This window comes from Heliangelus exortis, chromosome 11, assembly GCF_036169615.1.
Source record: "Heliangelus exortis chromosome 11, bHelExo1.hap1, whole genome shotgun sequence".
Taxonomy (NCBI): Eukaryota; Metazoa; Chordata; class Aves; order Apodiformes; family Trochilidae; genus Heliangelus; species Heliangelus exortis.
The window spans coordinates 18481121-18508740 of record NC_092432.1 but is presented as its reverse complement, the minus strand read 5'-3'; the positions used below and the strand labels follow the sequence as shown (position 1 = coordinate 18508740).

Below are 27620 nucleotides of genomic sequence, written 5' to 3'. Positions count from 1 at the left end.
CAATCTAGGTCACAGAAATTTTCAATCATATTTTGCTTCCTTACTTTGTGGTTTCTCCTTTTGCCTTTTTGATCAGGGTGACAAGAACAACATTTGGCCATTTTTACTAGGGAAAAAACCCAGCACAACATAGCAGGAAAGATAATGATTAATCCATTCTGCAAGAAAAAAGAAGAGTCCTGATTGTGAACTTACTGGCATTATCTAATCAGTATAAATAGAAGTGTGCTCAGAGAAGGCACAGGATGGAAAACTCATGATGAATTGTTAGGGCATGTTGAGTTGGTTCTGTCATTGCTTGCAGTCAGATGATTTCACTGGCTGTACAAGATGAAATCTCATATTTCAATGTATAAGTAAAAGTGTCAAAGTTCAGCTGAAGCAGGGACGAATACAGAGCAAATTTTGTGTGTATTTGTAACTAGGGCACCAGAGCAATAGAGGAAGCCAAAATGAGCCGGAAAAGCAGAAAGAGTTTAAAGGAGAAATTTGCCTTCAAGAACAGCTTGGTTAAAGAAGCCCTCTCAGAATTCCTGGGAACTTTTATATTGATAGTAAGTGTCAGCTGCTTTCCTTTCTTCCTACTAATCTAATGTTGGACAGTGGTTGTAAGAGGACGAGTATGCTTTTTCTTGTACTATACCAGCAGCTTGGTTACTGCCTGACAAACATTGTACAGCCTCGAATGAATTGCTTCTATTTAAGGTAAGTTTGTAATTTCTTTCTCCAGCTGATAAAATTATCCCTGGCTACTAAAAGCAGATAGCTTTATGTATTACAAATGCCTGATAAGCATTTGATTTCGTATAGGAGCAGAATTTCAATGAACTACCACATTTTGAAAAATCCAGATATGCATAATGCATGCTAATAATACTCTTGGTTTGCTTTTGTTTTGTTTTTAAACTCAGTAGTTTAATCTATGCTCACAAATTCTATTTGCTTTAACAAACATACTGTGTTGCACATGAAGAGAATTTTAGCTGAGTTAGTTCCTGTGAGATACGGAGATTCAGCAGTTTGATTTTTAGTAAATTTATTGGGAGCTGCATTGCTAAACTTTAACTGTTTTGTTTTGGTTTTAACTGTACTACATAGATTTGCTTGGCCCTGTAGTAGTGCTACAATTTAGGTAGATACCAAAATTCCCTGTTGTTTTTTTTTAAATGTAATTTTCTTGCTCAATTTTTGCATTTTGCACTGGGTCACAGAGCGATTCAGTAATTTACCAGGGTAGAGAGCAAGCTGAGTAGCAGAGCTAGGAGCCAAGCAGCCAAGTATTTATGCCATACTCTTTCTTCCTCCTTTCAGTCTGAGCAAGACAGTCTTGCTAAAGATTTCATCATAGTGAAAGGAGAAAAAAATTACAAAGCCGGCATAGTACTGACATAGCATATTTTATAACTGCAGCTGTATTAGCTAAATTTCAAGTAAATGGTCTAAAAAATTCCAGTAGCTCATAAAATACACAGAAATAATGGTGTTAACTACACTTCAGCCAACTGAAATGCACAGGCACTAAAGTTAACATTATTCTCAAATTTAGTACCATCCATAAGACATTATTACAGTAAGGAGCACATTTAGAAGCAAAGAGCACAAAGCACTTTACAAACATTAATGAATTAAGTGTCACAACACCCTAGTAAAGAGGGGAAAATGTCATTATCTTCATTTTATATATTAGCAAACCTGATTACAGCAGACTGCACAGGAAGCTTGTGGCAGAACTCTGAATATAACCCAGATCACCTGACTTCCAGTACTCTGGCCTCGCCACAAGATCATCCTCCTCTTTCCATTAATGCAATTAAGCAACTGAAAAAAAAACATATTAAAGCACAGATTAGACCACAAATGCCATTATTTAGTGTCCTGCTGCACCAGAAGGAAATGAAAACCCAGAACCCATTTTCTAGTATATTCACCATAACAACATAATAGAAAATGAAGCTACAAAATTGTTGTTGATCATCTGAGTTTCTCAGTTCTATCTTGAGCCCTTTCTACTTTGGCTTAAAACAGAGAAGAGCCTCACGTGGATTACACTGCAGAATTCTCAATGCTTGGATATCTTGATTTGTGTTTGACTTAAAAAGTTAGTGGCAATACAAAGCATGATTGTGAAGAAACAGACTTTCCTGCTGTCATATGTATTTTTGCTTTTAGACTCTGACAGCTAGTAAGTAGTTTCACTTTAAGAACAGATAAATATTAAACCATTAACTTAAATCAGAGCTAATGAAAGAGACACTCAGAGGACAGAAGTGCCAGAGAGCAGAAATCCTGGAAAAACAGACATTGTGCATGCAAAAGAAGGGATAGTTTTCTTCCACAGTTCTGTTACAGTGTTTTAATCCTGTTACAAATTGAGAGGAGAGTTCACAGCCTTCAGCACAGTTGATGCAGATCTCTGCTGAAGGCTGTTCCATGTCACTGTGATGGGTTTTACAGCCTGTGGGGAGCACCTGCACCAGGCAGCAAGGCAGGGATGAACCTTTCTATTCCCCACAGGCTCTGTCTAGAAATCAATGCCAAATGACTGTACCTAAATCTGCAACCAACCCAGCAGATCTGGGAAATCAGCTGGGTGTAATTCTGTCCCCTCAAATCACCTCTTTCTATTTTTTCTGGAGAACTTCATCACAGACCACATACTGTCTGGCAACTTTATTTTCAAAAATCTACAAACTGTAAGATTATTTTTGGGGATATCTAGAAATTTAAATCACTCATCAAGAAAAAAACAGGCCTTCACCTGAAGGTGAGAAGGACTCTGCCTGCAAAGTTGAATAGATTTGAGATAACATGCATTGAGAAAGTTACTGGGCACCCAGTTTGGATAACATCTCTTGATCATCTCAACAATGCTGTTGTTTGTCTTGCAGCATGGTCTCAGAGCACATAAACAGAATTCTTTTCAGATTAAACTGAAATGGAAGGTGAGGTCCAGCATCACAGCAAATGTGCTGACTATTAATTTAGGGTCAGTCTTACAGATCAGACTGTATACTCCTAAGTAATCCTTCATGAGATGTCCATAGGTTCTCTGAATAGCTCAGGTTCTCTGAATAGCTCAGCTGCTTGTACTTCACAACTTGATAATGCAGGTGTAGCCTGTGGGAGCCTCCCCCTCTGCTCATCAATGCACCTGATTTCAATTTCTGAGCATTCAGTGAGGAACTCTGAAGCTTAGGAAGCTGGAAGTGCCCTGCTGGATAGGTGAATTCAGTGGGGTACAGAGCAGCTGCCATTTGCACCTGTCTGGGTGACCCCACTGGTGGTTAAGCTAGTTTGCTCTTTCACCTAATTCTGCTGGGGGAAAAAAAATGTTTCTTTTAATATCAAGCCTTCAATTATTCCCCAAGACATGGCATGGCTTCTCTAACCACACTCTGGAACAAGAACTGGCACAGATAGCTAAAAATGTATGGTCCCTAACCAAGTGCAGTTTTCATTTGGATTTGGTAACACTGGGCTTTTGATTACTGTATTGAACTATATTGTATTTACTTTACAAGGTTTCATCAAACTAAGAAAATATTGCACTTCATGTCTTATGTGATTTCTATAAAACAAATGGAGTGATGCCATTTTAACATAACTATGCTACATTTGCACTACAGGCAACAAGGAGCACACTTTATGCTGGCTATTTATATTCCTAGATTATTTGTAAACTCCTGCCACTTCTTGTATTTACCTTGGTGCTCTTATATGGCTAAAATCCCCAACCAGCAACATTTAACTGTGCTACTTTAAATTTACAATAAATATCCATGAAACATCACAATCTACCCATCAAGTTTTCAGTGAACATTTGAAAAGGATGCAGCTGTTTTCCAGGAAACAGTTACTGAATAATGGGGGTTTTACACTGTCTGTTTGGAACCAATTTGTGAGACTGTTCCCTACAACCTATACCTAGACAACAGTTTTCTGAGGTGGGAGAACTCCTGGTTGGTTGTACCAGGGGGGCTGAGAGGCCAGCACACACACACACACACACACACACACCTTTCCCAGACTGATACAGCCTCAGCCTTCTGTAGTTGGGGCTGCCCCTGAGGCCTCCCTTGAGAAAGAGCCCTCCAAAAAGTCTTTTTTCTCCAGCATGTCTCCTGGCTCAGCACAGTTCTTTCTGGGGCTCCTGAAAGTTCTCTGGGGCCAAAGCTTGGGTTGCCAGCCCCAGAAAAGTCAAGCAGCCATGCTGCATCAGGTTGATGGTTTATGTGACTTTTCAGAGTCTGGAACTTGCCTATCCAATTGTCTCTCTGCTTTTACTCATGCTTCTCTCCAATATTCCCCCTTTAAATCCTGGCTGCATTGCTCTCAAGCAAAATGGGATTCACTCTGGCATATTAAGCATATCTGAATTGGAATGGTTCCAAAAAGAGAAGCCAAATGGGCCATGTGGCTTCCTTTACCAGCTACTGCTCACCTAACATAGTTTGCATTTCAATTCCACTCTCAAGAGCGTTTTACTAAACACAGTTTCCCAGAAAGGAGCTGCATGGAGCTCTTGTCCCTTGCTGAAACAGAACACAGGCTCCCATTTAACATTTAAAGACAAATGGGTTGCATATATATTCCTATCCAAAAGCTCAGTCTACAGCTGGAACTAGGGAGCTTCTTGCAAAACTGCTCACAAAGCCAATTTTTGTGTGTACATAGAGGATGCAGTGCATGACCATGAATTGAATGCATGACACCCCACACTGCAATTTTTCCAGCTAATAAGAAAGCAGGTTTTTAATCTTTTGCTCATCAGAAGCTTTTTGCCTTGTTTTACTACTCTGATCACTTATGAAAGTTACAACTTCTGCTTTGTTGAAGCATTTAGTCTTGCCTGAAAAAAGTATAACTTTCCATGGATTTGCTTAGTTTACAAGATTAAAACTTAAACAATTTTTCTGTATATTTTTTCAGACCCTACATTCCTGTGCATGGTAATTACAATGATGTACTGTAGTGTACAGCCCTTATTAAAAACATACATAGAATCCTCATTACATGATGTTATTACATGAAAAAAAAAGCAAATGTAGCTTTTGATCAGTAACTCCTTGAATAAGTGTTTATCATTTAAAATTTTTAAGTATTAACTTTGTATTAAAGAAAGATAAATTCCGTGTTCTAAATTTTGTGAAAGGAAGACTCTTTCTTTGGATAGGATGAAAATGCTGAGCAAGTTTTGTTTGAAGTACAGAACTAAATAGCAGCAGCTTCCAACAGCTGCCTGATTTGCCATCACCAGTGAATTTCCTGGAGTACAGAATCTTGTATAATTAGCTCTTGAGACAGTGAACTTAAGTTTGTCAAAGCTGGATAAAAGAAGTTATTAAAAAATATTTATAACTGATATTTGGCATGTCACTCAGTGGCTTTTAATATATTATATAATGCTACAAATACCATGGGCCTTAGCAATGTTTTCAGTGTAATGGAATGGCTCTTATGGCACAGAGCTCCATACATTAGTTCTCTAGCAACAATACTATAGTACAACCAATAAATAAGAGAAGTCAATCATAAATCTAATGTCACAGAATTTAATCCTGCTCTTCCAAACCAAAACAGTTCATTTTATGAGGATGTTTCTTTTTCCTGTCATCACCAAATCAGTCCTTTCTGTTTCTGCAAATGTAGTAGTTACATAGATGCTGATGACATGAAATTTTGCTAAGGTTGCTGCTGAAGATGTACAAACTCTTCCTCTTCCATGCTACTGTATTTGGCTTTTTCTGTAGATGCATTTTTTCCAGAAATTTTGCATCTATAGGGCTGCAGTTCAGGCATTCTCCCTGAGCCTTGCAGAAGAGTTAAATCCTTTCAACATTCAACTGTGAGTTCAAAAAGTAACTTCACATTTTACAGACACAAATTCACAGTCTGTTTTTTCAAAAGTTTCACCAAATAAATAAATAAAAAAATATAACAAAAGTAATAGCTTTAAGAAGCTGTCATAAACAGCTGGCAAACAGAATTAAAGATAACAAACACAATTCAGGCTGTACAGTGAGTTTTTATCTTTGGGATCTCAGCACTTTAATAAACCATTAATAAACCATTCTGGCTAAAAGTAAATTCTAGTGAGCTCTCCCATTCATGGTCTGGCTTCAAGGCAAACTTGACTCAGTAGCTCTAACCCATTACTCAAAGGCTTCTTTACTATTAAAAGCATTCAGGTTTTTTTTCCCAACAGAGAACACCTTAGGAAGAGAACATACTGAAGCTTTAATTACTCATAACCATGTTCCTCCAACCACAAAGACACAGCAAAGCTCAAGCCACCCTGTTTCTGCACACATAGAATAAAAGAAAAGATAAATGTACCTTTAAACTCCTAAAAGAGGGCAGAAAACCTTTCTCAGAAGCAGCAATGCCTACTCCTGCACTCTTGCTGAAGGGTAGAATTCCTTAGGCACTTGTTACAGAGAGTAAATACATTTTGAGAGTTTAGAAAGATGGGAGGGAAGCAGCACCTGCTCTTTTTCTCCTCAAGAAGCTACTAGGTAAGATTTTTCTTCTCTTACTGAGGCTCTTCTTCCTAGGCCCTCCACAAGAGCTCATCTTTTCCTCCTGAAAGTTTGTATCTGAAAATGAAATCTTTCCTTTCTCTCTTGAACTTCTAAAATTAGTAAGAAAATAAAAATACTCTTTACTGAAGAAACTAATTCAAGTAAGTTCCCCTATATAATTCAGAAAATGAAAGCATTTTAGCATTTCAGGATGAAGAGTGCAATATTAATCATAAAAAAATATGAGAGAATGCAGGCCTTTGCATTCTCTCTAGGTGATTTCAAAGTTTTATTTGTCTCCTATTGCACAGGCAAAAGCAGTAATAAAAATTTAAAAGCATCAGTTTATATAACACAGCATAGTCTGTTCATCAGTATTTTCACTGTATTTTTCCCACAGAGCAATTTGAACCAGATCTTTATATGTTTTAAGAGCTTTATATACACAATTCATCCAAAGCCTTATTAAATTATATTCATGTCTCCAAGTAATAATGCTTTCTGTCATTAAAAAAATGGTTTAAAATGGGAATAATTTTAAGGCTTACGTTTATACTATTTAATTAACTAAATGATAAGGGTTGTTTTTTTTTTTCAAACCCTTATTTTATTAGATAGCAAGCCTGAAAAAAATAAAGGGAAATCCATTTGAACCCAAGAGGATATTGGTTGTGTCCCAGGAGATCATCAGGAGAACGGATATAGTGATTTTTTATTACTCCAGGTTTGATTAAATCGTAATGTACAGAAATCTCCCCCCCCCCCATCAAAATATTTAATTACTGATAAAATATGAGCCATGTGTTTTTCAAAGTATTTAAAAATTACTTGACTGGTAAGCTGTATTTTATCTCTCTTTAAAAATTTTAAGCACTGATTTAACGAAAGATAGCAAATATTAAACATGAAATTAGATGAAGAGTTTCCTGCAACTTGAATTCTTGCAGAGCTAATGCCCTGAATTGTAGTAGCTCTAATGTGTCTCTATTTTTGCTCTGTTTTCATTACCATCCCTACTGAAATAATGCTCAGGAGCCCAGTCTGAACTGTGGCCCTACACCATAGACAAAGAGAGCAAAACTATGGCTCTGTATGCAGAGACTTTCTAAGCACTATTATGAAACCTTACAATGAAATGCAACAGATCATTTCCAAACAGATCATTTCTGCTTAAAAATTTAAGAAAGAAAGTGAGTTGAAAATACACCCCAAATTTAAGACTTTTAGAAGGATAGCAACAGTTTAGCAATTGGCTTCTTATCTGAAATGTTTCTAAATACTGTAATAAAAAACACAAGAACTAACTGGATATGGGAATATTAACAGTGGTCTGGAGGAACTGTACAAGGCTACAGAAAATCACAACCAACCTTCTAATGTTTTCATGGGCAATTTTGGTCCCTGCCTGCAACAAAGGGCAAGTGCAACCACTCCTCCCAACCCCACAAAGGATTCTCTGTCTCTTCAGATTGTATCCCTGGTTTAAGGGCCTAAATATGTGGTGCTAAGTCTGGCTGCTTGAAGAAGTCACAAAGGTTTCCATGTGAAGTAAAACACCAGAGCTTGCTCTCATCTTCTCAAGCCTCCCAGCAGTTTTGTGCTGCTCCTGCTGACTCAGAGTGAGCAACTTCAGAACAGCAGAAAGCCATTCATGGAAAGGACACAGCTTGAGCCTAATGCACTGCCCCTGGGAGCCTGTGCCCTGCTCTGCACTGGGCAGGAACCTAGAGCAGTACTGCAGGTCCATCAGGCTGCAAAAGGGGAACAGACAAGTTCCAGGCGAGCAGGAAATGCCTGTCTGGGGAACAGTAGGAGAACATAGGTGGGAGTGTGGCGTGGGAAAGGGTCAGGGCTGCTGCCTGCCCTAAACAAAGGCATCCTCACAAAAAAGTCTTACTTGGTGGAGGGATCCTTGGAGGGAGAGTCTTCATTAGCTGTGCTTCTTTGAGTATGGTTCTGTCCTGAAAACCAAAGTAGAAATTCTGAACTCTTTTTTTAGTGTTTCTTAATAAAAAAGTGTACAGCTTATAATTAAAATATGACTTTTTTTGGTAACTGCTGACTCTGTATGCTTTGTAGCATGCTGAATTCTTGATTTTATGTAGAGCATCATCAGTTGTGCAGCCCCTGAGGCCATAATCTGCCTGCAGGGATACCTGTGGTACCCTGCTGTAGGTATGCCACTCACTACCACTTGGCACCAGATGATGTACAAGATCCAGCAAAACACACATTGTTGCCTCCACACTGCTGAAAACCAGGAGACTTGCCTCCTTTTTCATGTCACAGTATAAGTGCATGGCTATAAATGCACACTACCACTAGAGCTGTTCAATAAGATGAGGCCTTTTTTGTATAAGCATTGTGCTTTAAGATGTTCAGAGCTTTACAGGACATGTAGAAAAATAGATACCCTAAAATTCTGGATTCAGATCTTTCAGGGAAATGTATATACAGTGCAAATGCAATCACAAGCATTTGCAAAAACCCTGAAAATAGCACAGATGGAAGCAAAATGATCTCAGCCTCTCTGATGAGCAGGATAAAGTTGTGCAGGCTTCCAGGGAGTAATAGGACATGATGCTCACTAGAGGCCAGTTGTTTTCCTTTCCTAATATTAGCTTTGTTACACAAGACAAAGAGAAGGATCTCATGTCTATGAAGCAAGTTTTTGGCAGAGAACGTGCAGACAACAATTTATGACAGTAATCTGATTACTTTGTGAGTAAAAAGGTAGTACTGACGCTGCTCCAGTAAAGTTAATCAGGCTATAGATAACTGCTAAGATGAAAACCTGGTAACATAAGATAAGACAAGATAAGATAAAGAGATCTGGCTTTATTATACTGTAAACCAAACTCCCATAGACCCACCAGGATTCAGTCAATGAGTTTTTTTTGATGGCTGCTCTTGGCCTAGAAACTTAGAATATTTAGTTACAACCTGATGATCTAGTTGGTCTTAACTAAGCCAAGCAAGACTCATGAGGTATTAAAATGCTGCTCAGGTAATTACATGATCAGGTGATAGTTCCCAGTTATGTTAACCTACCTAGAGTGGGTATGAGAAAAATGCTTTCTCTCTCTTTCTAAAATGACAACAGATCAAGAAAATATTACTGTGACATGGTTCAGATTTGCAGGTTCCCTTCCCAGTTTCCCCATCCCAGAACGGGCACACGCTGACTGCCTGCAGTAGTGTTCATTCCCTGTACATTAGCAACATCCACCAAGCAAGAAGCCACTGCAGCTGTGTTCACACTGGCCAGGATGCCTTCTTGACTGTAAATTCAGTTTTCCAAGACTGGTGAGCACCAGTGGGGAGTCTGGAATTGCACGGAGCGTCTGGAGTTGCGTATTTCCCCGTGACGTGCACCAGGCTCCTGAACTTGCTCCACACCTGGGCCATATCTTTGACTAAATCTTGCTTGGTGCAGTTCTGGAATACTCCCTTTTGAGAAGCTGGGAAAATGAAGGCTAAAGCATGCTAACTCCACCTCCTCTAGACTCGTGCCCTGGTCTTAAACTTAATATATTTCAGCGTTACTATTCTTTCCCTATTAATTAAACGTGTAAATACGTAATGGTAGAATTGTCTTAGGTGAAGTTTTTTAAAAAACATGTGGTTTCAGCTGCCAGCAACTAAAATATCTTTTGGTTTGGGTTTATATCTGTGTGTGCCTTTGTGCTTACCATTTGAATTGCTAGGTACACATCACTAATAGCAATGAGAGAATGCCTAACGTAAGCATATGTCATCCATTGCACAGCAGTTGATTACATCTTGGAATATGTCTTGTAACTTCAATTATCCAGGCCAATAAACTGCTGCTATCTAACACGACCCTACTCTTACCTAACCTGACAGCTGTAACATTTTGGCACCAGACAGTGTTTTGTTTGCTTGCATGATTGTAACCTCAAGGCAAGAGCTGCACCTGGTTATATGACACAGTTTCAGGGCACTTTTACAACAGAAACTCCGTCTGCATTGCAAAGCTGGTTAAGAGCATAATTTTACTGACTGCTTTTCTGCCACATTTTTGGGATTAGTTAAAACCCTTGGGGAAATAATGGAAATAAAAGTATGATTTTGCCTGTTTAAATTGCTTCTGTTCTATCAGGACTTGCTTGTTAAACCTCAATCACTTTTTGGTACAGCCTGAGATTTTCCCATTAAATGGCAGTTTCTGAACACAACTGCCTTGCAACTGAAAGTATGTATAAAATAACTACACTTCATGTATTCAAATATGCATAATTTGGAAGAATATTTGTAGTACAGTCATTGGTGACATAGTAATGGCAGAACACTGAGGCAAAGCAAGGAGATTAACAAAGGCAACTGCACTGCTTAAGATGGAATTATTTTATAGGAAGAAAAAAAGATTCCCATGTATCATCAAATGAGGAATATACATAAAATATATATATCCAATTTAGCAACAAAGTAATTAAGGTTGCTCAAGATAAATATAGACACATCACAGAAATAGTACAATTCAGATCACTTACACTTGCAGAGAAGCAAAAGACTTCAGACTGTAGATATCACTTGATATATTCCATAAAGTATTAGGTCCTTATTCAGCAAATATATATATATAGGTATATAAAAATATATATATAAAAATATATAGGTATATATTTCAAAAGCAGGTTTTCAAAGACACAAATTGATTTCTAGCACAAATGAATCAGATAGCCTATCTGAAACTAAAGGCCTCTTGCACCTTTGAAAATTTTTCCTACCAACCTTAATAAGACCTAAACTTATGCTTGAAGCTAAGCAATTGTGCCCCACAGCCAGAGCTCATCTCCTTTCCCACAGACATACCCTGTACTCAGTTTTTGCAGAAAGATAGTGGAACATATCAAAGGGAGAATTAACACCTCAGGAGTGTAAGTAATCATGTATTTTAACATCTGTCTGAACAATAAAATCACAAACAGCATTTGCTTTATCTCACCAGGATTTGCCCTGATATCTCTTTTCTTTGCTTGGGTCCTTAACTCTCAGACTTTCATGTTTATTGCCCTCAGTCTTGATTCTTCTTGTGCAGCTCAGAATCATCCTACCTGTTCTTTCTCATTTATTGTATCCATTTAAAATAAACTATACTAAGGTCTAACAGTACATATTTTAATAGAGCAACTTATGATATGAATGCAGCATAACTGTAACACACTTATCTCAAGAGTTGTCTCATTCCAGAATTTCAGCATTAAACATGAAAAGCTTTTTGAACTAACTTCCATAGTAATTTTTTCATTGCTTAGAACAACAATCTGGGACTGAAAACTTACCAAACAGAATTAATTCCCTCTTCACTTTTGGATGTGGAGACTTGTTATAGAGCCTGTGTGATCTTGTTTGGGCTGCTCTGTATTCCATGATTGTGCTTGAAAGTTGTTTTCTGGGGAGAGAGCAGTCCTTACAGCAAACATTCTTCCTGGTCACAGAGCAGGGGAAAATAAAGAGCCAATGCTCATTGCAGCAAGGTAACAATGGCACAGCATGCCACTAATCTCAAATTCTAACATTTTTTTCAATATTTAACAGCATTTCCAGCCATACCTGGACAGCAGCAGGAGCTGAAAACTAAGCAATAACATTTGGCAGACATGCTCAGGGGTTGACATTTCTCTTTTAAAATGCAGGCCCTTGGATGTGGGTGTGTGGCACAGGCTGTCCTCAGCCGAGGAGAACATGGAGGGCCCATGACAATATCAGTTGGATTTGCAATGGCAGTCACTGTAGCAGTGTATGTGACTGGGGGGGTTTCTGGTAAGAGACTTTTTTTTCTTATATATCATTTATTGCCACGGTTTGAAGCTTACCTTGTTAAATTCCTTCCATTACATAATATCAGCAATTATGTATCTAGCAATAACATGCACCATTACAGCAGAGTCTACATCACAGTTTCACTAGCACATCTTTTGTGTTAATTCTTCCCTTGTATTCTTGACATTTGACAAATTCTTCAAACAAACTCTGATCTGAACTAGATTGTGCAAGCCTTGGCAGACCTCTGGCCTTTGTGGAAAATAGTCTGGGCAAAGCAAAAATCTGCTTGGTCTTGCTTTGTAAAATTCTGCCAGTCAATACAGATGACCAATGTAGTCACTGTTTGAGGAAAAAACCTGTGGAAGCTTACAGAATCCAGCAGTTGCCAGCTGAAGTAGTTGCCAGCTAGGTAGAAGGGATGTTGACCTAACAATGGGTACACTGAGCAGGTTCACCTTATAATTTCTCTCTCCATGTCCTATAACAAGCAGTAGCAAGTCTGCTCTTGCCTGTTTGCTTATTCATAGAAGCAGCAAATTACAGACAGCAGAAAGAGCAAAGAGATTCAGTACTAGAGATCCATTCTGTGATACAGACTGTGCCTCTTTGTTTCTGCTAGAACATTTCCTCAACAGATGCTCATCAGGAGTTTCTTTGTAGCTGGGCTAACTAATCACTGACTACATGTGCCCCATTGGGTGGTGCTGTGACTCCTGTCTCCACCAGTTGGGCCAAATTAATATCAGGAACATTAGCATAATTGGTTTTTAACATTTAAATTCTCCCTTTAAAATAGGAACTGATGGGTTGTAGTAATACATAATGCTGTGTACTACAATGCATAATACTCTGGGTTGTATGTGATATATAGGTTGCCCTTGTAAAGCAGATGGTGCCCTTGTACTCCAGTTTTCATAGAGGAATTTCTTGCCTTTCATAAAGAAGGTAGAGTTGATCTGGGCAGATATCTCTAGGTATAATTAAGCCATTATAAATAGCTGCCATAGCAGAAAGCACCATTGCCATTTCTTTTCTCATTTAAAAATTCTTTTACTGAGGTACCATGCATGAGGAGGTTCCTGAGTTCACATCAGGAAGTGCTCAAGGCACTGCAACACAGACAGTCTTGTTACTATCATTGGAACAGAGCAGAATGGTTCCTTGGATCCACACAAAGTGAAGGCAGCAGTGAACATTACCTGAACCACCTTAACTTCAGCTCTTGGTTTTGCCCTTCTGATTAGAGCTGAATCCCAGCAGGGCAGAGCAGTTGCAGATGTTGCAGGATAGTGCTTTCTGTGGTTTTCCCATGACAAAGGATTCTGCATGTGGTGCATTTTTTCTGTGAAAGAACAGAAACGGGTATTTCAATATGCTGTGACTATCCAACATCTGATTATTAGTGGACACTTTAGAATATCAGTTCATTTCTTAGGAAATTCCATGGCTTTTTGGCCATCAGGTCTCAGGTTCAAGTACTGCTAAAATATTTCGTATCAGTTCTTGCTTCATGGTAACAAAAAAGATATAATCTGGTGGATCTGAGCTCTTTTATCTAGGAAAATTTCTCTTTTTGATTTTCCTCCATCTAATATTCCTCAATGACTAGATAATTTGCCATCATTTTTTCCAATTTAGCATCAAAAAAAAAAAAAAAAAAAAATCATGAGTGGGATCAATGCAACTACAAAAGAATGTGGAACACACTGTCCACAGTAGGCTCCTGGTTTTTTTAACCAAGAAGCTACCAGTAGCACAGAATCCAAGAATCTTTTACCTCCCCTGTGTCAGCATGAGAGCCTTCACCTAGACTATTCCTTTCCAGATTTAATGTTAATCAGACATCTCTAATAATATTATGACTTGTCCTGACCATCACAATCACCATGTATTATATACAGGTGGGGAACAATATCAGGTGTTGAAAGAGAGGAAAATGATTCATTCCAGCCAGAGTAAAGAACAAAAGACAAGACAACAATTTATCAAAATTCACATGAAGGGCTGCTAAATAAGGTGCCATCCATCTATTTGCTCCATGCTGAAGAATTTGAAGCACAGTGAGGAATTCAAAATTAATTCAAGACTGATGCTACTGGGTCAGAGTTTTGGAAGTGACACAAAGAAGGTTTTATCCAGTCTGTTATCTGTGTTTGTCAGTTCATTTTGTATCAAAGGTGCCTGGATTTCACAAGATAATGACTTACTGACCTGAAGTGCAAGCAAACACAAAAACTGTACATAGAGGCCCTCTCCCTACCACAGGCCTTTGACAGACAAAGGTCATGCTCTCTTAGTTATTTTATTAAGACAAAGGCCATTTTTTATGATAACCATTCAGGCTGAAAAGAGACTTTACATGGTAAGTAAGCAATGGATCTGTTATGTCCTTGAAAAACTTGGGCTTTGCTGTACTTTTACTGGGAAGCACTGACTCATCTATATTTGGCAATTTGTATTTCTTAAGTATCAACTATCTATCTGTAAAAAATGGAGTTTTCCAAAAGCTTTCAACCCTTTTTTTCCATGTTGATAAAAGATGTTGAGGGAAGTGACTAGCATGGGACATAATAATAAACATATTTTAGAAACTAAAATTGTCACAAAGAATTTCAGTGTTCTGAAATCTTTTCCATGTGTAAATGTAGGTGTAGCTACTTTTAAAGACAAAGGAAGGAAAATCCACAGGAAATAGAATTCCCTATTTCAGCACAGCTATCTTATCAGTTTCCTTATCATGGACCTTTCTGGAGGGCACAAGAGCTTGGTGACAACGTGTGATGAAGAATTATGCACTGCTGTCCCCAGATCCTATCTGGGCATAGCTCACCAGCAGGCAGCATGATGCTGGACAGCCCTAACAGTATTTTTTTTTTTTTATCCTAATGAAAACTGAGTTGCTAAGTAGCCTCAGGTTGAAGACAGGGACATAAACATGGCTTAAATCGAGGATACTCCAGATCTGCCTCAAGATATGTGATCAAGCCAGTAGTAGTTCTTAATCTTACTACATGCTTGCTAAACTGAATAAATGTTCTGCTGCCCCAATCCTCCCTTAAAAACAAAACAACAAAAAAAAGCCCTTGAGAGAATATGTCCAGAATGATGGACCCTCCCATAACAACCAACAGGGCAAATTTAGAATTTTTCTAAAAAACTTCTCTACAGATTATGTACTGAAGTACAGCAGTATAAACAGCACCATTTGCAGGCATAAAGAGGAAGCAGGATACTGGTGGATACTGGTGGGTACTGGCTTCCTTCTCCATCCCCCAATTTCATACAACTTGTTTCAGTTTAATTGCAGTCAGGATTTAATTGCAAAATAACATCTAGAAAATCAGGTACTAGTCTCATGCTCAAAAGTGCCCACAATTTTTCAAATCCTTCACCCATTCTCATGTATCTGAGTAATCCATATGACTTATTTTGTGATTTATTTTTCAGGTGGTCACATAAACCCAGCCGTTTCATTAGCCATGTGCACGACTGGCAGATTAAAATGGACCAAATTACCAATTTACATATTAGCACAACTCCTGGGAGCATTTGTTGGAGCAGCAGCTGTCTTTGGGATTTATTATGGTGAGAAAACCTCAGACAAGCTCACAGAACAAACTGGAGGTCAGGCAGTCTCTAAGGCCCCAATTTTCCAACAAATACCAAGCAGGCAGAGGACTGGGTTCACACAGGGCTAATGGCAGAAAGGAAAAAGCAAGAAGCATAAAGGGTGTGAAGGGAAAAAAAAAAAAGACTCAAACATTCCGGGTTATCCTACAACTTTTCTGAAACATTAATGCTCCAGGAAGTGTCCTGAAATTTAGAAAAATTTTTCATGGGAAATCAGATACTCTGAGATCACGTATTTCTCAGTAAGGATTTTAAATTACTTAATAGCCAGGATATAGGGCTATTCATCTTCCAAGAAAATTAGAAACATTAAAGTCCTGATCCAAGTGCCTGTAGGCAAGTATCACCAACACTGTTCATTGAGGTTACAGGATATGAGATCAAGTCCCTCCTGACTGAACTTCAGACCACCCTAGAGAGGTAGCTCTCTCCAAGGCAATGAACTCCAGGCAGAGTGATAAAGGGGTCATTCCATTAGAATGGAAAAAGAGAAAAAAAACCCTAAAATTACCTGCATGCTTGAGGCACGTTTCTTTTACACAGTGTGCCACAAAGAGAAAAAAAAAACAACTTAGCAACAGACTCCCTGATTGGATGAATCCACTCAGTCAGGTCAGTTACTTCAAGAACCCACTCCAAAACTCTGCTTCTACTGTTCCAGCCCACCTCCTCCAAAGCCTCTCTTATAGCTATTATGTCTGCAAATAATGCTGGGTCTAGGTACAGGAGAAAATTTAAAAGCTTATTGTGTATCAGCTATGTGCTCAACACCACTAGGAATCATGAACAGAAAAATCTTTAGGAACTGTGGTAACTGTTTTGGGTTTGGTGGGTTTTTTTGGTTGAGGTTTGGGGGGTGGGGTTTGTGTTTGTTTTAAGATTAGAATTAGAATTTGGAACTCTGGGATTCCAGAGCAGGATTTCCATCTGAATCTAAGTTCCCCTCAAACCAGTCAGCCAGGATTAGGGCTGTGGCCAGGATGCAGCAGCACATGAACATGCACGTGGGGTTAGGGCTGGATTCACTGTGCTCTGCAAAAGGGTATCAGTAGGATAAGGAGCCAAGATTGGGAGCATATGGCTGAGGTTGGAGACTTCCTCCTGTTATTCATAGAATCATAGAATCATAGAATCCTAGGGGTTGGAAGGGACCTCGAAAGATCATCTAGTCCAACCCCCCCTGCCAGAGCAGGGCCCCCTAGAGTACATCCCCTAGGAACGTGTCCAGGCGGGTTTTGAATGTCTCCAGTGAAGGAGACTCCACAACCCCCCTGGGCAGCCTGTTCCAGGGCTCTGTCACCCTTACAGTAAAAAAATTTTTTCTGATATTCAACTTGAACCTCCTATGCTCCAATTTACACCCATTACCCCTTGTCCTATCACTGGTCACCACTGAGAAAAGCCTAACTCCATCTCCCTGACACTCACCCCTTACATATTTGAAAACATTGATGAGGTCACCCCTCAGTCTCCTTTTCTCCAAACTAAAGAGACCCAGCTCCCTCAGCCTTTCCTCATAAGGGAGATGTTCCACTCCCTTAATCATCTCAGTAGCTCTGTGCTGGACTCTTTCAAGCACTTCCCTGTCCTTCTTGAACTGAGGGGCCCAGAACTGGACACAATACTCCAGGTGTGGCCTCACCAATGCAGAATAGAGGGGGAGGAGAACCTCTCTTGACCTACTAACCACACCCTTTCTAATGCACCCCAGGATGCCATTGGCCTTCTTGGCCACAAGGGCACATTGCTGGCTCATGGGCATCTTCTTGTCTACCAGGACCCCCAGGTCTCTTTCACCTACACTGCTCTCCAGCAGCTCAGCCCCCAACCTATACTGGGACATCGTGTTGTTCTTCCCCAAATGCAAAACTCTACACTTCCCCTTGCTGAATTTCATCATGTTTCTCCCTGCCCAACTCTCCAGCCTGTCTAAGTCTCTCTGAATGGCAGCACAGCCTTCTGGTGTGTCAGCCACTCCTCCCAGCTTAGTGTCATCAGCAAACTTGCTGAGGGTACATTCTATACCCTCATCCAAGTCGTTGATGAAGATATTGAACAGCACCGGTCCCAGCACCGACCCCTGAGGGACTCCACTAGTCACACACCTCCAACCAGATTCTGCCCCATTGACTACAACTCTCTGACTCCTTCCTTTCAACCAGTTCCTGATTCAGGAGTGCAGGATTGTCTCATCATCCTATCTCCAGTGAAGTACTTTGCCCTCCTCTTCTGTACCTTCTCCTTTGTGCAACTTGCAGGAGTGTCCTGTACTCATTGAGATCCACAGAAAACTCACTGGTAGAAGAACACAAAACCTGCATCTTCCCCATACACACCTACCTGCAGGAGGTGCTTTGCATTTTCTACCTCTGGAAGAGTGAGGGAAATATATATATGAAAGACTGCTGAACATGAAAGAGGCCTTTCTAAAGGTGCACAAAGTAATTCACAAATGTAGAATTTTCTTTTCCTTATCCTTTCCTTCTAATTTAGAAATTCTCAGGAGTTATTGGAATGCAACAAGATGACCTGACACTGCAAATGAGAACACTTGACTAAAATAACTGAATATTCTCTGCACCCATATTGTGGCCTTAAGCAAAGCTAGGAAGAGCAGGGTGAAGAAGTAGATTTGCCTGGCAGTTTCAGGAAAAGCTAACAATCCTCACCATAACTTCCATGGGAGATGGGGAGCTGTTTCTTCACTCATAAATATCACCTCATCACTGGATCCAGTAGTGAAATTAAGGCACAGAATTAGTTATTCTTGCCAAGGTGGATTTTTGAGGGCTTCATCTAGTCCTCCCTATTTCTAACATAGCCACGGCAGCAAATCATTCCAACAAAGAATTCTTCTTATACTATTTAAAATACACTTTAAACATACTAACATAAATACACATTTAAAATATACACGACTCTTTACAATACATATAAAAATACACTAACTTAAATATACAAAGAACTGAAGTTTTGGGGCTAGTCCCTCCTCTCCTAACTTGCATGACTAACATAACAGTTGGGTGGAAAGCCCACACAGAGTGAAAAATTCAAACTACTTTAGAGGAGTGGGAGAGTTCATTCCCAGAAGTTACTGCATGACTGTCAGATGGAAGAGTAGTATTTCCTGGTGGCTGGGAATCCACAACAGTACCATCAGGATGCTAGGAATTTTTGGGGGCTCTGTGCCAAATATAACATCTCTTCCAGAATAATGCATCTGTGTTGAGAATCAGGAAATGCTCCCTGGCACTGAGTCTGGAGCAATGAAGAAGGGGAAAAAACAGTCCCACTTTGAAAGCTGGACAATACTTCAAGGCACAGGGGGAGAAATGAGACAGTAAAGGATGATCAGCACATTTTCTCAAATCTGTTTAGTACATTGCCAGAAAAAAAAAAAAACAAAAAACCAAAAACAAAACAAAGCAAAACCAAACTCAGTTTCAGTTGAGAATGTGAAGTGCACAGAACCATCACATAATATTCTAGTCCTAGAAAACTGAGTGTTTATGGAGAAGTGCAACCAGGTAATGGTTGTTTTCTATAGATGCTTTCATGGAGTACAGCAATGGAACACTTGAAGTCACAGGACCTAATGCCACAGCACAAATCTTTGCAACATATCCAGCTCCATATCTGTCCCTCCTAAATGGATTTGCAGACCAGGTAAGTGCAATTGCTGTCTTGATTCTACAAATTAAACCTACTGATAACTGTAAAACCAAACCATAAAAAATACATAGATATCTGACAGGTATCTCACCAGGGTCATACTTCATTGCATGCAACAGCTAAGAGAATGCAATGCTATTTGTAGGGGTTACATTTAAGTCATATTTCACAAGAAAGATAATTTTCAGGTTGTTCTTTCTACATGCATCATATTAATGGTTGCACTCTACATGGCTTTAATATAATATACAGAAGAGATTTTTCCCAGCATAAATCAGTGTTTCTCCATAAATTTTAGCAGAGCTATGTCCATTTACATCAAAATGCAGCCCATTTTGTGGACCTGTTCTTCCCCAAGTAATGCTTAAACAGTCAGATTAACACACCTTGAACAACTGAGTTTTCTGCTATCAGAAACCTTTCTCTTTGCAAACAGATTTGAAATATGTTATTTTTTAAATGACTGAATCTGAAAAAAAATCTTCACTTGATTTCCAATTTGTATTCTCTAATCCCACTTATCCAACAGTGAAAACAAAGTTTCAGATCTTCTACCTACTTTGAATCAATTTACTTGTCATCTTCAGACATCCCTGAAATAAATATTCTGTGTATGTAACCTATGAAAAACTAGGGATTGCTGGAGCACAGGAATTCCTTATGTAAAGGACTCAAAAGACTGTGAAATCTGGCTTCAATAAAATCCAAACACTATATTGAAATTTTATAAGACAGACAATTTTGATTTTTGCTTTGGGCCAGTCAACAGACTTTTCCATAAGATCTTTTTGCCCAAGGATATTTTAAAACAACATTAAATAAATAAAAATCATTTTTAACCCCCCGTCAAATTTAAACATTTTGAAATCAATATAGAAATTGAACACATTGCTGAGTCTTTTATCTATTTTTCCCCAGGTTAATTATTAGCCAAACCAACATTTAGAAAGCATTTGATTTAAGCACAGCAGCACTTCCATGAACAGCACTTCCAAGAAATTTTTCTTCAACAGCTCTGTTAGCATATCCAATACAGAGTTTATGTCACAGTTAGTTGTGGAACCTTAATCTAGGCAATTCCTAATTTTTAGCTCCTCAATTTTTACTTACTAGACTTCACTTTTCTTCTTGCATTATGCAACACCTTGATAGAAAGGTGCACATTTAGCCTAGTTTATCAGTGTAAGCTACAGTCACAGTACACACTTCCATAGCAGTGTAACTGATTGTATGGGCATATCAAAACTGCCAAAAATCAAGTGACTGGCACTGTTAAATAGATAGGAAAAAAAGTGGAAACAAAGAATTAAACCTCACACAGGAGATGCCTTTTAAAACCTCTATTCTTTCCACACTGTGTTGTTCCAGATTTTTTTCTTCCAAGAGCCCTCAGCACAAAGCTTCATCAAAGCTTCTTATTACTGTGAAGCAGAGAGGCACTGGGTGCCAAATTGTGCTGCTCTGTAGAGTGGGATACAGCTAAATACCACCCCTAAGCCACTGCAATCCACAGCTGCTATGGCCCCTTCTTTTCATTACTGGAAGGAATCTGCATGTCCTTATTCAATATTCTTTTCTTTGCATTGGCCAGGTGATGTCAACAGCTGTTCTTCTTCTGGCTATCTTTGCTATTTTTGACACCAAAAACAACAGTGTACCAAAGGGCCTGGAGCCAATTGCAGTAGGACTTCTTATAATTGTTCTTACTTGCTCCTTGGGAATGAACAGTGGCTGTGCCATGAACCCAGCCAGGGATCTGGGCCCAAGGCTCTTCACAGCCATTGCAGGATGGGGGATGGAAGTCTTCACGTAAGTATGTCTGGATCTCAACTTTAATCCTCTTGGTTAAAATTGCTTCTTAGGAAAAACCTGATTCAACATGGTGCCAAGTTATACTTTATATACATATAGGTAATTCTTTGCATACCAGGAGAAGCTATTCATGCACTTTAAGCCAGACATCTTCTAGGAACTGGGCTTTAAAAAGGATTTCCTGCTCCTAGGGCAAATCAAACATGCATTATCTATCATATAATATCAATCATAGTTTCAAGCAGATCCTTCCCAAAATATTAGAGATTCTTAGAGGTCACTGATAATGTAAGGGTGCTTTCTTCTCTTCTCTTGCAGTTTCAGGGAAAAATATAAAATTGTGAGAGAGTTAGGTGGGAATATTTATTAGGTGCTGTGAAAAACACAGACATATCAGATTGATTTAGCCTATTATTACTACTGAGTTGGTGCAGAAATATACAACTACCTAAAAGCCTGACTTCCTGCCTGGGAACGAAGGAGTGAATGAAAGAAAGCTCCCTTCATTTTCCCACATTTCAGAGCACATTCCCAAATCCCAGGCCATGTGTGTGTGCATGCACTCACACCATCCTGGCTGGCCAAATCCACAGCTAATTAGTTGCATATCAAATCCACAGCTTACACATAGCCAGTGTTAGAGGCACCCTGGCATAGCTAAGTAAGAGTAACCTGTCATCAGGAGGTAGATCTTTTGGTTTATTTTTGTATAGTTTGTTTTTCCAGTTATTTACAAGTAGGAATCCCCAGAAGTACTGGAGACCAGTAGAGAGCTCTGGTTAATAGAGATTTCATTTTAGCTACTTCATCAAGAACAAATAATGTGTATTCATTATGACTTCCATCCACACAAATCACATGCCTTGGGAGAGGAGAGCAGGAACAAAGCTTTTTTTCTACAAAAGGGCTAAGCATGGCATAGAAGAAAAAGGAATACAGACTGTACTTTTCATTTTCAATAGCACCACACAGAATGACATCCCAATCCTAGGATTCTCCTCTCTCATGCCTGTTTAATTATAAGTAGTTGTTGATTATGACATTAGTGTGCCACACACTTTAATCTGCAGTCTTCACTGTAAAGACTATAAAACGAATGTTAAAAACGAGAACATAAAAAAAAAGATAGAAGATTTCTGGTCACTGGCAGAATAAGCTACAGTAGTCTCAGTGATGTATAAATTGAGGAAGAAGAATTCCTCCCTTCCTTCAGTTACAAGGCTACAGCTATAACCAAGTTCAAGGGAATGGTACAACAGGAATATGTTCTTATCTATTTACAGCACAGACCCAGGGGGGACTTAGGAAGAACCTGAGCTTTGTTTGGATGTTATAGGCCATGGGAGAAGTCTGAATGATTGTAGCTTGGATGCTGAACTGCCTGATGCTCTGCTGGCATTATATGTGCACGAGAGACTGATGTTAAGCAGCAACAGTTTACAGCTAAACATTGGATTGCTCAGCTCACCTGGAATCCACAGCCTTGAGGCAGGTGCTTAAGCTCTCTAGTAAAACACATGCCCAAGAACTGGCACCTAAGCATGACACCTACACAGCAGCCTGAGTGTCACACAAACTGAGCCACAGGAAATACTGAAGAGACACTGAACAGTGGCTGGAGTGAGAATGGAAGGATCTCACTCAATGATGGAGTCATCCTCTGTGCAGGCCAGTGAGTGTTTGAATGCTGACTACAGAGCAGCCAGGGACCACCAGGAAAGCTGCACTTTGAAAGAGATCAGATAGAGAAGAATGAGAGTCTCTGATCCTAAGCAAATGCTCTCCACATTTAAACAATCCATTCAAAGCTGGGAAATTCCCCCTCCCTTTCTTTGTGCTTGCAGGTCCAGTAAATCCTGGTTTTATCATGTTCTCAGCAGGGTGTTGTCTCCCTGTCCAGTGGAACTGGCTTTGTTTTGGTTAAAGGCTCCCCTTAGAAGCTGTTCTGACCCACTGCAGCAGGAAAGGGTGTGCCTGTCCAGCACCATTTCACACACACTAGATGTGGTCAGGCCAGCTCCTGCAAAATGCTCTTCAACCTGTTGTGAGCAGGTGTCAGAGATGGCAACTGCCCCCTTCACCAGAAATTAGGTCTCTAAAGTGAGAAGTTAATGTTTCTAATGATTTGTCCTAAAACCATGGAGATAACGAGGAGTCTTTCTTAAGCACATGCTTAGTTGTCTAATAAGCTTAAGACAAGTTCTGGGTAGTGAGAAAACAGCCGGAGCTTTGAATCCAAACACCAGAGTCTGGATTTTGACAAGTGTAACAGAGTATGAAGTGGCAGCGAGAAAGCACGAAACACCTCTACAGAACTGAATTTCAGAGCAGGATTTGAAGGCAGCCATAGCATGTTTCACCCTTGGTTCATGGCAGGTTCTTCTGCACCTTTGCTGGGGCTGGGGGCGACTGCAGTGACGGCAGCGATGCGGGGGACTGGCGGTGCCGCCTGCCAGAGCTCCTCCGCCGCGGTAACGCTGACACCTCGTGGCCACCGGCCCCGGGGACAAGTGGCCCGGAATAAACTAAACTGAATTTTGGAAAATGTCAGGAGATGCACCTCCTGTCTGCACAGGGATTTGGGTGCCGAAGTGTAGAACAGAAGCCAAATAGCCTCTATGCTGCTGAATGCCTGAATTATCCTGGCATTTCTTCCAGCAAACTGTCCTGCAGCAGCTGGCTAGGTGAGAAATGTATTTGCAAGAATAAAATGGGCCCAAGTTCCTAGACCATGTAGCTTATAACTCTGTAGTTTCCTAGAAATTTTTGCAGTTAATCATGCTTGCCACACCTGTGCCTGTGCCTCCTGCCCATCGCTGCTGGCTCCCTCCTGCTCTGATCAACAGCAAACACACCTGAGGATGACAAAGGCACAGGTGGATGTTTTCCTGCTGACTTGGCAGCAAATGAAGCTACCAAGTTACCTGGTTAGTTACCTGTAAGCTGGGTATAGCCAGGGCATCAGGGAACTCAGGTTACTTTGGTCAAGCTGCCTGTGCTTGGCATAGAGTTCTTGCTCCTGTGGTAGTGAAGGAGCCACTAAGTGTTGTGGAACTTTTAAACTCAGCTGTGTCCTGATCTCATTTGAGCTTTGGCATTGCCCTCTAGACAGAGTTTACACCCCTCACCTTATCTGACAGCAGCTGCTGCAAATACAGGCCATGATTTGGGGAAGGTCATGCAGGAGCCATGGAGGCACATTTTAGTTCATGGAACAATCCCAGAAGGAAACCTGCCAAGAAACATCTTCATTACATGGCCATGTACACAGGCACAACACAAAAGAATACATGCAAGTACTTGATACAGACTTAGTTGTGCTGCTTAATTCAATAAAACCCTAGTCCATGCTTGTTCCAGAAATTCAGGGGCTCAAAGGATATTCACAACTCAACAACAAACTGATCTATAATCTTAGTAGAACAGTATCAAGAGGGTTTTTGTATCCCCAGGACAAGATCTACATAATTCCAAAGACAAAACATACACAACCAAAGCATTTCTGAACAAGGAATATTACTATCATCAATAGGGCACTGTGAGATCAGCTCTGTTCTGCTGTGTTGTGACATAACCACAAGTTCATTTCTGCTTAAATCTGTAGAACTGAGTGCTGAATAACTATCCTTACAGTTTAAATATTCCCCTAGCACCTTCTTGCAAAGTTTCTCTCACAGATTAATTTGTTCCTTTGAATTTCTGGGAGGAAAAAAAAATGTTACTTGTCCATTTCCAATGCACATGAAATTGAGGTGTCTGGGTTGCATATTCAGTTAATACAGCACGTATCAAATCAAAACACCTTCAACCACCAGTACAGTTAATAAAGTCTGTAGTCTGAAACAAATATTCAAGTAATCTACTGTCTGACTGTGGACCTCCAGGAAAGGAAGAGCAGTTCTACAAGCCCAAGCCTCCTGCAGAAAGAGGCTGGTATTTATTGTTGTATACTGTCAAATAGTGGACACATTTCTTTAAAAATATTCATAAATCTACACATTTAAAATAAAATCCTAGTAACTGTGCAAAGTGAGTGTAAACTGTTCAGTGGAGCCAACATACCAGACTTTCTTACAGAACACAGCAATTCTAAAAATGATTAAGTTTTAGGTGTATAAAATTTTTAAATGCTTATTTACCTTTTACTGAAAGCCCTCATATTTTGAACTCCGATATAAGACACAACATCATGAAATTTGAATGTTTACCATTCTAGTCAAGCATAATTTCTAGTCAAGTATAAACTTTACTGTTTTCTATCACAGTCCTTAAGATAAATAAATTCAAAATCAATTATACTTGTCAAGAGGAACACTGTATTATACTATTGCAGGCTGGAACATGCACATCTCCACGCAGCTGAGACAACCCATTTTTGCAACATACATTTGCATGAATCACTCCCAAAAACCTATTTGTGAGCATCTGGCAACAGCATCAGTCAAGATTGCTGTGCAATAAATATGTCCCAGTCTACTTCACTGTATGTCAATGAAGCCCATTTTCCACAAGGGAGAAATGATCCCCTGCCCCCAAAACAGACATGCAGTAAAGAGGCCTTGTTTTTTAAGATGCAAGTACAGCACATAGACCAACATGCCTAGTGGTTGTTACTTAGCAATTCAGTCACAGCACAGGCAGGACAGGAGCATCATCCATTTACAGGCATGTGAGACAAAACAGAAAGGTCCACAGCACAGTGAGTGTCACATCACCATATTTGTTCACTGCCAAATATAATGAAGGGTGTTCACTAGAGTAAGAAATTATGGTAATTCATGCTCAGGTGGGGTTTTTTGTTTGTTTTTTCGTCTTACAGGGCTGGAAATAATTGGTGGTGGGTCCCTATAGTTGCACCTATGCTGGGAAGTGTACTCGGAGCAATGACCTACATTATTTTTATTGAATTTCATCACTCAGATACTCATTCAGGTGAAGAAAATGATGTGCGTGATAAATACGAACTGACCAACACGGAGTAAGAAGTGCAGAATTTTCTCTCTCATTTTGTTGTGTAGCTTTTATGCAAATGATTGTTTGGACCACTTTATAAAAACTGTGTGCCTCAAGCAGAAATTCACATGTCAAAGCAGAAAAATCTGTACAGAAGGCAATTTCAAAACTGACCTCTTTCCATGAAGTGTCAGGCTGATCACATTCCAAACAGGGCACTTGGGGGTGGGTATGGGAAATTGTTCTTCTTTTCATATTCTTCCTCTTTATGATCAAGTTATCTCCTAGATGAAACTGTAGGGAGATGATGCACTGACCTGTTAATTCAAGACATATGGTCTTAATCATGTTGACTAATAAACTGAAAATAGATGAGATATTGTTATGAAACAGCATGTACAAGCAGTAAGTTGGTTCTGTGCTGAGTTAATGTGTAAGAGCACTGGTCACTTCTTACAGCCATTGCTTAAGAAAGACACATCTGAGAATCAGTAACAATACCTGCACTGCCTAAATGTCAACTGAAGTAGTTTCAACTAACTTACATTTTCATGGAACCACTAATTGATCAGCAAGGAATCAACTAATTAATGATGAATTCTGGTAACTCAGAATACAAAAAGAAAAGGCAAAAACTGGGTGTTATAAGATCAACACCAAAGAGACACAGCTGTACTTCTGCACATGTCCTTCGTAGCAATAATGTTAGATTATTTTTAAACTGTTTGCTTTACTTTCATGCTGCCCAATATTAAAATCCTAATGTAATATTAAGCTGAACCTCTTCTGCTGTGCTTTCTGGAAAAAATTATTTCCTGTGGAGATGGGCCAGCAACAGAGGTTTATCCTGTGCAAGAGGTCAGCACACAGCCTATGTCTGTATGAACTTTAGAGAGACCTTCTGTTAATCTGCATAGTGGGATTCCATCTGCTTTGTGGGAGTAATTTTTATTTTAGCAGCAGTAATAAAAATTAGAAACTGGTCTCAGACCTAGTCCTAGATCTGAATTCCCCAAAGATGGCCAACTGCACATCAGAGCTCTGAAGAGCTCTTTCACTAAAGAGAAGTCCTTAAACACAAACCACTTCCTAAATATCCAGCCTTGAAAAATGAAATTATTTCTGCTTCATCATTGTGAATTGAATGTATCTGATTAAATCAAAGTTCATTTATAGTATGTATACATATATATATATATATATATATCGTGGTTGGTGGTGGTGATCATGAATAAATATACA

General features: G+C 39.5%; 2 protein-coding genes across 5 annotated transcripts in view; one reads left to right on the top strand and one right to left on the bottom strand.

The window, feature by feature from the left end:
• ALDH1A2 (aldehyde dehydrogenase 1 family member A2) overlaps positions 1-4335 on the bottom strand; it is a 67716-nt gene extending 63381 nt beyond the window's left edge. The window contains exons 1-2 of one of the 3 annotated variants that reach the window (XM_071755087.1): positions 4259-4335; positions 1693-1818 (exon numbers count right to left, since the gene is read on the bottom strand). The gene's annotated coding sequence lies outside the window, so the exon portion shown is untranslated. Of the gene's footprint in view, positions 1-195; positions 264-1692; positions 1819-4258 lie in introns of those variants that run through there. The other 2 variants (XM_071755088.1, XM_071755089.1) reach the window with 2 other exon arrangements.
• AQP9 (aquaporin 9) lies at positions 199-26977 on the top strand. 2 transcript variants are annotated; one of them, XM_071755096.1, is made up of 6 exons: positions 199-554; positions 12182-12308; positions 15759-15896; positions 19489-19607; positions 21205-21422; positions 26245-26977. In XM_071755096.1, the coding sequence occupies exons 1-6, from the start codon at positions 453-455 to the stop codon at positions 26405-26407; spliced, it is 867 nt and encodes a 288-aa protein (XP_071611197.1). In that variant the 5' UTR covers positions 199-452; the 3' UTR covers positions 26408-26977. The 2 variants fall into 2 exon arrangements, with proteins under 2 accessions (XP_071611197.1, XP_071611198.1); XM_071755097.1 differs by having other exon boundaries at positions 237-705.
• Positions 26978-27620: the final 643 nt, after the last annotated feature.